The sequence below is a fragment of the Pungitius pungitius genome, chromosome 1, assembly GCF_949316345.1.
Source record: "Pungitius pungitius chromosome 1, fPunPun2.1, whole genome shotgun sequence".
NCBI classification, from domain to species: Eukaryota; Metazoa; Chordata; class Actinopteri; order Perciformes; family Gasterosteidae; genus Pungitius; species Pungitius pungitius.
This window is the reverse complement of record NC_084900.1, coordinates 31,588,029-31,603,058: the sequence shown is the minus strand read 5'-3', so window position 1 is coordinate 31,603,058 and position 15,030 is coordinate 31,588,029. Positions and strand designations below refer to the sequence as shown.

The 15,030-nt window shown below is 41.2% G+C and overlaps 1 protein-coding gene across 1 annotated transcript; it reads right to left on the bottom strand.

Moving 5' to 3' along the window:
* Positions 1–10,202: 10,202 nt before the first annotated feature.
* On the bottom strand, positions 10,203–14,552 carry commd7 (COMM domain containing 7). Its single transcript, XM_037481019.2, has 9 exons — positions 14,402–14,552; positions 13,672–13,725; positions 13,373–13,475; positions 12,687–12,743; positions 12,452–12,489; positions 12,199–12,289; positions 11,396–11,445; positions 11,252–11,300; positions 10,203–10,490 (listed from the first exon to the last, which is right to left on the bottom strand). The coding sequence occupies exons 1-9, from the start codon at positions 14,480–14,482 to the stop codon at positions 10,414–10,416; spliced, it is 600 nt and encodes a 199-aa protein (XP_037336916.1). The 5' UTR covers positions 14,483–14,552; the 3' UTR covers positions 10,203–10,413.
* Positions 14,553–15,030: the final 478 nt, after the last annotated feature.

Genomic DNA, 15,030 nt, shown 5'->3' with positions numbered 1-15,030 from the left:
CTTTACCTTTTACGTTTTAATTTTGAACTATCAGTCTTTTTGAAATTATTGATCAGAATTTTGTCTTCTAATGTGCATTTACTATAGGATAAGTAGCTAAAATGTTGTTCCTAAATACACACAGGTCTGGGTATATGTTAACAGATATTTCCTAAGATCATCTAGGGAGAGGGCATCCGCTTTTTTTTAATGAGACTTGAGTTCATTTGAGTCCAAAATGGGCCGTTGTGTTTGTGTCTGTGTGTCTTATCTGAAAGCCCCGGCTTTTCCCCGTAGGAATTAGAACGAGAGAAAAAAAGAGAGACTCAACCAAGAGGATGAAAATAACCTTCCACCATGGGAAGTGAAAGTGTTTCAAAACACAGTAGCTTCTCCTCCCGTTGTGCCATCGCCCCGGGAAACCAACGTTTGGTGCTGGTGAAAAACCGACTGTTGATTGGGAGCTATTAGATCGAATACAACCGCTAAGAAGTGAATGAGTTTGCACAAAACAGGAGTTACTCACTTTAAAGTCTTGGGAGATAAATAAGAGATCACCACAGCAAAGCAGAAGAATGTCCCAAATGTTCCCCATGCAACAGCATCCGTAGATCAGGTGTCCTTCACTTTGGGTTTTATACACTATACTGAACCTGTTCATTTAGGTTGGTAGTTCAACAGCTAATCCTCATAGTATGTAAAGTAATGTAAAACTTTTGATGTAATGTGAAAATAATGAATCATTTCCACTGTTAAAATTGAGTACTTTAAAACTGTAGTGTGTTACACATTATTTATGTAATATGATGTTTATTTATTTGAGTTTCCATGGAATGAGGGGGAAAACCAGCAAGTCCTAATGAATCCTCTCAAAAGACTCTGCTCTTCAGACCTCTCTACAATTTTTTTTCTTTTGATTCTTTGGTTCCAATAACATCTTCAGGTGGAAGAATGTAGAGTCGTGTTTGTTTTATTTCGCAAATGCTGTGCGTTCCCCGTTCTCTCCAGTTTTTATTCCTTCTTTTTTGGCCATGTCTGAGCCCATCCTGGGTTGGGCCATTTGGATTTCCTTCTCTGTTAAAACTGTCCTTTTCTCCCTGTTGTTCCTCTTTCTCTTTTACTGTTTGACACACACACACACACACACACACACAAGCTACAAGTGTTGAAATCTCCACTGTCAGTTTGCTGAGGCGTGCACGGAGCGGGGAACCGTCCCGAATCAGGATGACACTGAAGAGTGGTGCGAGACCTACAGTCTTCTTCTTTCATCCATCGAATGGTTTCACAGCAAGCGGGTGCAAAGATTTGGCCCTGCACAGAATAAGAGAATAAAGACCTTTTTTGATATCAGATCAAATTCAATGCATTCAACGTACTTCAACGCCAGTTGGGTCAAAAGAATGAATGAACGTCTCAGTCGGCGAGCATGCTTCAACAATCACTTAAGTAGAGTGATATACAGATGTGAAATTTTCTCAGTTGCATGTGGTTGAGGGAGTAAGGGATGAGAGCTATGAGATGAGGGGATGTAGGATAGGGAATGAAGGGACAAGCGTTTTTTTTCTCGGGGGAATGGATGTAGTGTAATAGAACATAAGAGAGGTGTGGGGTCCTGGAATAATGGAGGGAGGAAAGCAATGACTGCTCCGGCCTGTGGCTGGTTGTTACCTGGGAGGGTGGAGACACTTGAGTGGAAGGGTGGAGACACTTGAGTGGGGGCTTTCTTTTTAAAAGCGCTGATGCTGCAGAAACGGTAGCTTTGCAATGACGGGGGGGGGGGGGGGGGCGAGTAGACTTTTCCGGGGTCGTTTGAAGATGGTAGAATGCGACAGTCTTTCTGGACCATCTGCGTGCTACATTTCAGGGATCGTGGAAGAAGGAGTGACCGATGAGAATATGAGAATGAGAATAATACGGATGGCGAGTTTTACAGCAGTCAAAAGAGTTTGTGTTTGGTGCGTTTAAGGGCAAGCAGGACATTTGAGAGTAGTGATGACATACAACTGAATTTCTTGGAATGCCCGGAATGAGACAAAGTCAAGGATGATGCCAAGGACACTTTTTTTTAAATGAAAGGGGTACGGCGAGTTCCTGCAATGCTTCAGATAACCAATCAACATGTTCAGGGCAGTTCTCCCACCTGTAAGTCGGACGCTAAGCTAAGTAATATGCACCCTTCCAAAGGACACCGAAAAAGGGATCGGGTTGGACGGGAGGGACTTTGAAGTTGCGGAGAATAGCAGCGGACGCGCAGCTAGGTCAGAAAGTGATGACTGAAACTCCACAAACAAAGGATTGGACAGCCGGAAAAAAAACACTGTTTACAAGGTTTTTACGATTATTTTAGTATCAATCCCTTGATTGTTGTGTAATGCGCTGTCGAGGCCACTTGACACAAGTCCACAAGGCCACAAGTTGACGGCAGACTCTGGCTGTTAGAAGCCCCAAAAATCTGTATTCCATGTGTACATGGAAATACTGAAAACAGAGTATCTTCACTCAGGCAGCATTTTTACAAAGCTACAATTTGGTTACCTAGAATGTTGTTTGGGTTGGAGTTCTGTTTCTTCTTGACCTCGGTTGGTAACATAGTTTCTCTTTAGTACAGTCACAGATAGCTGTGTGGCCCTCTACCATTAAAGAGTTTACCATTTTCAAGGGTGAGGAGACTCCCTCGCAGCCCCGATCCCTTTCCAGCTGCGTCCATGGAAAATGAAACTCGTAATTCTGACCCAGCACGGCCGAACAACACAACCCTTCCACACACACGCACACACACACACACACACACACACACAAACACGCCTGCAGACAATCAGACACACACACACACACACACAGAGCTATGCAGCAATATGCCTGCATGCCTAAATGAACATTCAGCATGCATACAAATGCATATGTGCTCACTCTCATTTAAATCAATACATGTATGTATGCATGAGCTAACATATGTACGAGATGGCTGGGAATAAAGGCACACATGTTAAAATGCCCCCTGTGCACACACAAAATACACAAACAAGAACCGAAGAGACAAATAAGTAAGACGCACAGAGAAATGGTCAGAAGAGCGCACACACATACACACACACACACACACACACGCGGCCCTGGCCCGCTCGGCTGGCTGGATCACTCGGTTGCCATGGTGCCAGTCAGCTGGAGGGAGTGTGAGTGGGCGTTGAGGACAAGGTCTGTTGCTGACTCCTGACTTGGACACACACACGCACACACACACACACACGGGATGGCACAGTAATGTATGCAGATATATGAACAAACATTAATGTGCAAGCATTCATACAAACACTTAAGAACACACACACACACAAATATAGCTCACACACATATATACACAAAAGGAAACAGAAGATTTTGCAACTAACCTGTACAAAGACACACAGATATGTGCACACATGCTCACATTCACCCAAACCACACACGGAGGGACAAAAGGATGCATTTACCAATACACACACACACAAACACACACACACATATTTCCAAGGATTTCCAAAGATGAATAACAGAAATAATAAAAACATTCCTCTCAGCAACCAAAGGCCGCCGCCCTGCTGCGCGTCAAAGCTACCGCACTAGTGAGGACTTTCAAACTGAACTAATGGTGCCTTGTTCTGTCCCTGGTTGTGGCAGTGGGATGGATTTAGAGATAAACCGATAATCTATCTGTGTTATCAATCTATATCTGATATATCAATAATATGATAATCTGCTATTGGTGCAAAGACTCTCTCACATCTGCAGAGACCCAACCCAGTATTTAAGGCTGCATCAGAGGCATATATACGATACTGAGACCAGTATCAGAACAACCTTACTCCAGATGCAAATTTTAAAAATGCACTACAGGGATGTACTGCAGCAATAAATGATCCTCAATCCTTCCCCTAACTGAGTTATACAGAGAAGAGGGTCGCACTGAATGGTGATATAAAGAGTCTAAAAATGCAAAAGAGATTAATGCAATTTTATCAACGTGCACACTTCAACATGCAAGCAGCAGCAATGCTAATTATTCAATTAAATATCACTTGACTGCTCAACTGGAAAATATTATGTATATATAAAACTAATTACTGTATTAGTCCAAACTAATGGTTACATTGTTTAGTCCATTAAATGTGACGAAATTTGATTGCAATTTTTCAGAAGTCAAGAAGATTGACAGTTTTAAAAGATATTGCTCCCAATCAGCAGCTTAGATTTTAATCTCAATCAATTCAAGAACTACTATCAATATCTCTTTAACATGCGTTTGGACAACTCGCTCATCAAGTGTTGAGAAAGTGCTCAATATTCTTTTCTGGTCACTCCAACATGGCCGTGGGGCATTCATGAGCAGGGATAAAAGTGTGCCTTTCACTTCCCAATCAGCCGTTTATGTCAGTCTTGTGTCTCCTTCCTCCTTTGCGTAGAAACGTCAGACAAACCACGAGCGCCTGGTTATGTTGAGATAAGGCCTGTAGATGTAGAAGTTGTGGTCCCCAGCTTGAACAACAAATTCACTACACTTGCACAGCCCACGTCATCTTTTCAGAGAAGACGTTGGCCTCTGATGAGTTGGGAGCGGACATGTTTGTTGTTTTTCACGTCATACTTGATTTTCCTTAATGAATCATGGTTTTACAGAAAACGTGCAGCAATACTTTGGGATTTCAGATAAAAGGGGGAATTTGTATTTGTCCCAAATGTCTTAGATCGTATAAACTACATAATGAAGTTTTTTTAGTTGCAGCCTTATATTACAAAGTGAAGGCAGTCAAATTGTGGGAGTCAAATATTTTGTAGTATTTAAATTCCAGTGCCACATTTCTACAAGGAAGTGAGTTTTTGTTTTGTTAGAAAAACATGCAAATTCTGACCTACAAAATGGTTTTGAGAAGATCTGAAAGAACAACAGTGAGTCTAGACTAAAACACATTAACTGGACAACACTGTTTCTCTATAAGACCTTTCACCAGCATCGCCCTTTCTTTCTTTTTTTTCTTTTTTTACATTTGTGAGTGTCATTTCTCCTTTTAGGTTACTTCTCTGAATGTTTCTCACTAATCAACAGCACCACCTAGCGGCAACAGACACGATTGCTTCCTTATGGATTCATCTCAGTTTGTGAGTGACGTTCATTTTATTTCACTGCGAATTTTGTGTAAAGTACTTCCTTTGGTTCTATCTCTTCGAGAACTTTTTTTTTAAGGATCAATCTTGGAACGAATTATTATGTTTGATGACATGTCTAATCCCGCTGTGTTTAGCTCCTGCAGGGTGGCGAGCAGCCAGTGTTTACATTCAGATGAAAATGAACAGGTTCCTTTTCTGATTATTCATTCTGAGTTTGTATAAAACAGTATGTGGTTCTGACTGAAAGAGTGTTATTGTTTATGTTAGCGGGTTGTCTGGGAATACATTATCACATTGGGGGTGTGGGGGGGGGGGGTCATGACACACAGACAAGATGCATGGTTAGTCACATACACATACACACACACACACACACGCACACACCGTAGTGTACAAGCAGTCATTCACACACACAAACACAAATATCGTCCATCGCTGCTACTGATTGCACTTAGTCACAATTGAATGTTTTATTAGTCTTTGTTTTTTACAAATGAGAAGCAGAATCCGGGCGGATGAGAGAGACGGAGAGGCAGGAGGGAAAGACAGATTGAAACAAGCGTTGCGGGAGGGTTAGAAACAGGTTTGATTATTAATGAGAGACTAATCCCTCTCTTTCTCACACGCAAACACACACACGGAGCAGTATTTCCCACAGGTGAAGGAAAGCCCGGAGCGTGTGTGTTTGGGTGTGTCTATAGCCTACGTGTGTGTGTGTGTGTCTTTGTGTCCTTGGGACAGGCCTGCTGTGACTGGGGTGCCACACAATGGGATAGGTATGGTTGCCAAGGTAACCCTGTCAGCCCAAGCATCAGTCGCAACTGGTAACTAAGTAACAGAAACCCCACAAGACAATGGATGAGGGGGGGGGGGGGGGGGGGGTCCTTCAACTCAGGTTACATTCCTAATCTGGATGTTTATTTGATATTAGTAATAGGCGTCAGACTACAGAATCAGAAACAGTCCATTTTAATCTGGGTTTAGTTTTTAAGAAGCCCCATACATATTCAATTCTTTCTTTGTTTAAGTCTTTTTAATTGTAATTCCTCTTTATTTTGTAGAATTATTTAGGAAGTTACTTGTGCTCAATTTAGTATTTTAGAATGAAGACCAATAAAGTGAATTCAAATCTATGTTCAAGTCTGCTCTGATGTTGCCTTAGACGTAAAAGAATGATCCAAGCCACTTCCACACAGTGAGACCATACGGATGTTGCTCCACTCTCATTTCCACTTGTCTAAATTGTTCCTGTGTTGAAATGAAAACTGACCATAATGAGCTTGTTTGACGAGTAGAACTCCTCCCTAAACACCTACCAACACTTGAGACATGCAGACATGGCCAGCTGTGTAACGGGTAAATATCAACACATAATATAAATGCACATTAACATTTCAGAAGGGTCGATTCTATAATCGCAAACAAACAGACATCAAAAGTTAACAGCCCTTAAGCAGGCAAGACCACCACTAAAGACCAGTAAGATTTAACTAGACCCCACACCCCCCCCCAGCAGAATTCTGTTATCGTACCCCTAAAGGTATCATTTTAGACAAATCAACATTGTTGATGAATAATGCCAAAGGAAATTCTTAAAATCCAATGGCTGTCATCTTCTTTAATGGCAATAACAATTTGCAACAAGGTTACATTTATACAAAAATAAATAATATTAAAAATGAATTGGTTTTTAAAATGGGTGCCTAATATTTCTAATTGTTTTTACATGCATCATGTAGGTTTCTGTGTACTTCTCTGTCTGGCCAACGACCTGTGTGTGTGTGTGTGTGTATGTGTGTGTGTATTTGGGGGGGGGGGGGGGGGGGGACTGTTTTCTCAGTTTTGGGTTAGGGGGAAGTAAGACATTAATTACCAGAGGGCAAAAAAAACGTTTTTCTCTGTAAATCCACATGACAAAGAATTTTGTCAGAAAGGGTCCTCTTATCGACCAAATGCACACATAGACACACACACACACACACTTGACCATACCATTTCCTTCCTTCGGGGCTTCCAACTGATTGGTTCACACTAAAGCCGTTGATTCAAAGTCAGAGCTGTTTAATTAGATTGATTTTTTTTGACAGGAATGGCGGCTCACGGAGCCTCTAGCAGGGCGTATACACCAGCATCCATAGGGGTGCAGCCCAATGGCCCATCATGGATGGACTAATCTACTCATATTGACAGGTAAGCGATTCAGCTAAAGAACCATACTGGATCAAGTTCGAAACACATAACGGATACCACGGCGAAAACAGCCATTCAATTTCAAATGATTTATGTATATGAAAGGCTATTTTATAAAATGTTTTTTAATAGTGATAAAGGCTTATAATTGGGATTTCTTTTAGCGATCGGGGAGTTTAACAGCAGAGCATATTGTCTTTGGAGTATGCCCAGGTTGGAGGCTTTTATAGAAAACATTATTTTTCTTTCATTGAACCCGCCTCTTTGTGATGCCAATAACGATTAGACTCTCCTTCCTCTGGTTTCTGGCTGTGGGAAAGAGATGGTCAGATACATAGATAAAACAAACAATTATGTCTAATCGGATGTGGGTCCACCACTGGTGCCTGTCAATACAAGACAGGTACAAGTATATACACGGGCCGCTAAAAACAGTCCAACTACCTCAAAGGAATTCCATCTGATAGTTCCAGTGTGCTGAGCAAGACTTTTCTCAGAACGCACTTTCTTTCTCAAATATTCGGACTTCCAGGAATGTTTCCTTTCACGCGCACTGGGTGGCAGTGGGGACAGGTTTCTATTGCACCCAGTTCCACAAAGTTAAATGCACATGGGTGATAATGGGTGATAAAGAACAATGAGAGGGGTTTTAATGCCCGTTTTAAGGGATGCTTCTGCTTTTATACTTGATCTTGTAAAACGTGCCCAGGCACAGTCCTCTATTTACTCCACGGCAGAAATGTTGACCTTTGACCCCGAAGCCTCTGATGAGCTCCACTGACAACAGCAGACCCATCTCTCTGCTGTTCTCTTCCCTCTCCGGGTTTTCTCATTCTGCACCTGGAGCGACTGAACACACACACGCACAATTACACTTTCATTTGACAGCTGTGCGCTACTGGAGTCAGATTGCGTGAACTTCCTCTTCCTACTGGTCACACTTTGCAGGGGAACATGGGATGAGTGCCACACACACACTCCAAACTCTTTCCTTGGAAAAGCCTTTGGTTATTCCCCATGTGAAAAATACTGATAAAAAAAACAGAAATGGGATGGAGGCTGTAGGTAAGCTTCTCTTCCCCTTTATAAAAAGCAAAAATGAGCATATGTTGGTGTTTAGTTGTGTTGTTGGTCCATTCAAATCCAAACAATCTTGACATTTAAGTGCATACAATTGGAATTCTACATATTGTTATAAATTTGCATGGCGGCAACTGTTCAAATGTTCAAAACCTACAGTTTTATTGGCGGTTAGTTGATGCAGTATCAAAGCTTTGCATGCTCAGGGTGTGTTTTATATTTTGTTATGTAATGGTTATGAAGTGATTTGGAATGATTATTACTACTAATTTAAAATACTTCAAATTGTGATGAGGCTATTAGGAATTATTGGTATCCATTAATATAAACAAAGTTTAAAGGGTAACAAATATAACTAATAATACATTAAAAATATTATAATATATATCTTTTTTTTTCACTATTTATGTTATGCAACATGGACCCGCACATGCAGTTGGTGCTTGTTACGTTCTGTAGCCGTAGCATGAACCTATGGGGGTATGCGCAGGCTCGGCACGTAGGATATGTTGCATGTTGCTGTGACCAGGTTTTTCTTTTAGCATGGATTGGAGGGATAATTCACCCCGCAATCGGCAACAAAGCGCCCCCCTCTAACGGGACAATGTGGCACTTGTCGGTGCTCCTCAAAGTGTAACAAACAAACAAAAACGTATAATTATAATAATTAATCATGGCACGTTATTATGCTGAGTCATGATATCATGTTGTAACACGTTGGGCCACACGAGGAGAGGAAGGAGAGGCGCAGGGAGAGAGAGAGAGAGGGGGGGGGGGGTGGGGAGGGAGAACACGTGCTCCAGAAGACAGTGAAAGAATGTGAAAGTTAGATAAGAGTGAGTCCAGGAGAAGGCCTGGGGGGGGGGGGGGGCGTGAGAGAGCAGAGTCAGGGAGAAACCAGGTGTTTTGTTGTGTGTAACCAATAAGTTGTTTTAGCATATAAAGGATCAGTGGACAAATACTTACAAACGTCTTGTGGCATCCAATAATGTGATGATTTACTGGGAATGTTATCAAATGTGAACGTAACCTAATCGGAAATCCTATTCAAACCGTGGGAGAGACTGACAGTCATTTGTTACGCTTAAATTTGGAATGGGGGGGGGGAAAAGTCTTTGGCAATTGGGACTCCACCACCCTGAGGTAGGATACTAGAGGGACATAGATGCTGTGGTCGGATAAAGGCCTAATCCCCACGGAGTCCAGACGCTGGGGGGCGGTGGACATGAAGGGAGTGGCTGATGAACGCGGTGCTGACCGGAGGCGTCTGGGTCGCATCCGCTTGAAGTCAAAATGACAGCAGACAGAAACGGAGACGGGGAGAAATTTTACCGCAATTTCACCGATCTTTTTATTTTTATTTTTAGGATGCGTTGGTGCGGCAGGGTGATTACTACAACATCAACCTGAGAGGAGGAGCTGTCAGTGAAGTGAAACCTGGAGACACATGAAAGAGCAATCTGCCTCCTCAATAATTATGATAAAATGCGCATCTGAGGAAACATGTCGGGTGTTCTACTGGGAGAGAAGAACACCTCGCTCACTCATATCACTAAACGTCAGTCAGCACATAAACGACCCAAAGCAGACTGATGGCAGGAAGATTTGATGTGGTATTGCCGTGCCGTGTTATATAACAATATAATACAGCATGGATAACATTTTAAGATTATTAACATATTTAACTGTTTTTGCAAATGTTGTCTCCTATTAATATAAATTATCCTTGTTTTACCGTGAAGAAGAAATTACTGGATTTGGATGCAAACATATGTTTGACAATGACAGGGTGGATCAGTTAAATCAAAGAGAAAACAGTTTTTCTTTTTTTTTAATCCATGTTTATTTGAGTAGAAATGTCTGCCAGCAAATTAAATGTGTTGAGCTTCAGTCAGGGCCACACACAGACCCACACGGAATACATGACACACACCGCTCCTCAGTCACAGCCGGGCATGAACACACATGGTCGTACATTCAAATTCACTCACGCACACACACACACACACACACTCGCACTCAGCTGAAACACTCCATGCTGGCCTTGGCTCTCTCCATCTCGTGTAGGAAGTTGTAAAACTGTGGGAGCGTCAATTCTGCAAAGATGAGTAAAGAAAACAAGAAACAAACCTTGAGTGAACAGCAAGATTATCTTAATCCTGCTCAAAGAGTTGTTTTTTTCTCCATTTGCTGTTGTAGAAGCCAGCCTGGAAAAGAACTCTGGGCATTAAAAATGCCTGCACCGATTGGATTAAAACATGAGAAGTGCTTGATAGTTAACATTTTTGCACAAACGGCTCCTGCACAGAACCAGCTCAATCCCCCAGACTAATCGTTTCTTCATTCATTCTTGGCGTCTTCATGCACAAGTTATGATCACAGAAGCGGTTCTAGCATGCATGAAATTCCAGCTGTTCACCATCAAAATCTACCGACACATGTTCTGACACATGTCGGATGTCTTACATCAATCCTGAAATGAGTCGTTAAAAACAAGATCAAACAGTAATATTGTTCAGCTCCAGAATAGGTCTCTCTATCTCAAACAGATCAACAAAAAATAAGATGGTAACATTTCCATCAACGTTAGCGCACAGGACGCAGTGCTGATGCTAGATGTTCTGCTCGTGTAAAGCAAGACAGCTGTACATGTTTACATTTAAGTTATCTTCAAAATTACCTTAAATATTCCAACAGCTTTCGCTGTACTTGATCTTACGACTTTTCACTTTGCCATTGTCTGGCTGTCTTAATTAAAATGTTCATTCATTCTGAGATATTAATATATTGCCAAAACGATGCATTAAGTGAACAGTTATAGAGCTCTTTTTGGAAGTAACAGCAAACAGTCGCTCACCCATGTAGACGTTTTCAGTGGAATTCCCCTTTCTGACGACAAGCTTTAACTGCAGGAGGACAAAAACACTGTGTTCAACAAAACTGAACAAAATGGTGTGTAGGGATGTGTGTGTGTGTGTGTGTGTGTACTGAGCTTTCAAACCTGCAGAAAGATATTGCCCACTTTCTGTATTTCACTGGTGCCCACAGTCACTGTATGGGGCGGAAAACACATTATTAAACATTACGTTTTTTATTTTATTTTATTTTGTGCATAACCATGTTGTACAGCTTTAAAAAAAGAAATATGTTCTATACTATCATCGAGCTCTGCAAAACCTTTTTGTTGTGCATATTTCAGGACATTTAGAGGGAGGATTTTATTCCTCAGTATATCAAGGGGCACCTACTTGCTAATACATTGAGTAACAACATGGTGTGTTAACACATCACCATGGTTTGGAGTTGATCTTCCCTATATCCTAACGTGTGTTTCATGAAGCCCCAAAACTCACTTGTAATGTGTAAAGAACTCGTTGATGATTACTTTTGAATGCCACCACTATGGTCAAAAAGCCCAGTCAGCTCAGGGATTCAAAAGCTGTTTTTCTAATTTTCTAACAAACTTTACATACATTCAGCATTGTGCAAGATGGTTTGTTTAAGTAGCAGCCCGATGTGAGAAGCAGCACACATACAAGCTATTAGACTTTTTGGTTCTCCACAGTTCTACTAAAGCACTGTGTCTTTTAACATGAAGATGAGTGCATCGTAATGTTAGCGTCTCTATTACCTGCGAGTCTTAAGAAGCCAATAGGTGGTTTTCCTAGAGAACGACGCCTACATTGAGACCCATCAGTTGTAAACATCGGATTAGTTTAAATGAGGCAGATATGGAGTTGAAGGGAAACTAGGATTTTGTCTGTAGCTGAATATCGTGGCATGTTGAGATTTGCTTCGTCTTACCTCCAAACTTCCAGTCCATGTCAACGAGCTGATTGACCATCAGAGTCTGTGCCACGCCGAGCCTGGACAGCGCCGCGTAGTGCTCCCCCCACTGCAAAGTACAGGAGACAAACTAACTTCAGTGATCATAGAATGTTAAACAAGGATAGGAAACAGTACAATCAATGTGATTCATGTACTGGATCATCTTCATATTATAAATGCTGAAATGAACTTGTTTATTATGCCTTTAAAAAGGGGGGGGGGAAGTTACCTGCTGGGAAAAGTGGGCCGACCTTTCTTCGCTTAGTCCTGAGGAATCAACAGAACAGGTTTAGTTTCTTGTGTAAAATGTTCACAGCGTTGAGTAGAAATGCTGTGACAGCTCGTCTCCATCTGCATGACGAGGCCCTCGTGAGAGGACACCTTCGAGCGGCTTTACCCGACCTCGGTTTAAAATGAACCCTCTTTATTACACCACTCCTGTTTTAAAGATTATGGATGTATACCTAGTGTCAAAAGGTCTTCTTTAATCTGCTCAGCTGTCAGGTTTTTCTTCAGGGCGCCTGAGGGGAGAGCAGACAGAATCACCGTCAATGAGAGAAAGAAACCGTCATGCGGCAGAAGCCTTTCTGTAACTTTATGACAAAACGTTCATTAGTTTCAAGTGAAGGGTTGCGCTGCAATTCAAAACATGGCTGTGAACACACATTAAAACAGAAGCTTTGTACAGGCTGTATTACATCGCACTACAAGTACAAGCATGTTGCTTTATAGTTTGGGTTTATGAGCTGAAACCTTTTATACAGATTAAACCAGATGTAGGTATCTGGGGCTCAAGATACACTTTCTTCTATGTTTCAGTAAAGAGACCAATAAGTTGTATTGATCTACTCATCTAACTTTAAGAGATGGATTGCACTTTTTAAAAGTTTAAATTTATTCTTAGTCATTACATTAATGGTCTGTACTTGTGTAGCGCTTTTCTCATTTTCCAGCTCCACAAAGCATCATTAATCACCCATTCACATGCATTTATACATTCAACTCAAGTTGCCACCGAACCACCAGGACTAACATTCATCAGGGGTCGATCCACTCTGATTGATGGACGGGCCGTGCTCGGGAACCTAAGTTATCACTGAGAGCAGGACGCAGTCAATATCTAAGGCAGATCGAGGCAAACTGTACCCACCCTGCGGCAGGAGGAGGACGCTTTTCATCAGGTTCTTCAGAGGGCCGGCACTCATCCCATGTTCCCCTGCAAACTCGCCGAGCAGCTGCATGAACCTCTCCGTCTGCTCACACAGGCATGCATACACAGAGATACATGCAATCATTTGCGCACACACACACACACACACACACACACACACACACACACACACACAACAGGAGAGGCAATGATTTTTTTCCACATGGTTCAGTGACCGTGGCTGATCCATGAGTCCAAAGTCCCATTGACAACAACATTGGATGAGTGTGCGTGCTCACCTCTTTGGACTCAAGGAGGAACTGGAACAGAATCTCTATCAGACGATGAAATTGCTGCAAAATATCAAAACATGAAAGTCTTTGTTAATGTCTAAATCTGTGTTTGGTTTGTTAGAGAAACGCTACTTTGATCAGTGCTTCATTTAAAAAAAAGCTTAATCATCAGGAATCTCACATGGGGACATTCTGTCGATAGGGGCAAAGGGATTATTTGAGTATTTAAGTGTTTCTTTCTATTCAGCTTCATATAATGAAATACTTTGATTACATTAGATACATGCCAACTAATGATGCTGTATGTGCACATAGAAACTGTTGACTAGTTCCAAATCCATCCAAAAATAGTCTGAAGGTCCCTTTACACACTTTGTACACCTACACTCCCTTTTCTTCCCGGATTATTCCCACCGTAAGTAAGTAAATCATCTGAAATACTTCTTCCACCAGTGACATGGTCACGTGATTTTACAACAGATGGCGTTTACTGATAGCTATGGAAAACGAGATCAATCCCGAATATTTACAACCATGTCTCCCTTTTCACTCGTCTTTGAAAAATGAAAAACTACGACAGCTGTTCACAGATGCGTCTACAGAGAATAAAACCTCAGAAACGAGCTGAGCCCAGAGATGCAGCTCAGATGAGCTAACTTAACACTAGCGACAACTACAATGGAGATCTTTACTATTATTCATGTTGGTTAAAAAAAGAAACCCCTGGTGTATTCACCTGTTCGTTGAGTTTGTTGAGGTTTTGAAAGTCGGTGCTGACAGAATCCGGCAGAACGTCTTTAGTGAAATGAAGCAGCATCTTTCTTTCCTGTCTGTTTCTCTCCTTTTCCTGGTTCGTTTGTGCGCATGCGCGGCCAAGTGCTCCGTGTTTACAACCTAACTTGAGACAAATTGAAGTAAAATATATTTTATTTTTTTCATAAAAGTTTCCTATAAACAAAAATGAATCAATTAAAACCCGTGAATGCAAGATGATGAGATTATTTGAATTTATTATTTTTATAATACATACAACTTTAGACTTTAGACTAACTTAAAAAAGTATAATAAGTTTAAAATGAAAACATTCATTTGTCATTTGAAAAATGTAATTAAGAGGAGTTGAGAATATGTATTTCAATAAGTACAATTTTTAGTTACTTGTACTTATAGTAGTTTTGTGTACTAAGTAAAAAAATACATCATCATATACTATTATGTATTAAACTACCCAGCAGCATAACAAGTAAATATGGTGATGGAATCTGACTTTACCAGCTACAATATTAAAATCAATAATTGATTAACTCCTCAATCATTTAAATCCAGTTAGTTTATGTACATTTGGAATCTGGAATGGCTCATTGC

What these genes read in the sequence shown, in the direction of transcription:
- commd7 (XM_037481019.2), bottom strand. Translation starts at nt 14,482, where the DNA reads ATGCTGCTTCATTTCACTAAAGACGTTCTGCCGGATTCTGTCAGCACC. An exon ending in TCCTCCTTGAGTCCAAAGAG is followed by an intron (nt 13,476 to 13,671) that starts GTGAGCACGCAC and finishes CTGTGTGAGCAG; the next exon opens with ACGGAGAGGTTCATGCAGCT. An exon ending in CATGGACTGGAAGTTTGGAG is followed by an intron (nt 11,446 to 12,198) that starts GTAAGACGAAGC and finishes CGCCCCATACAG; the next exon opens with TGACTGTGGGCACCAGTGAA.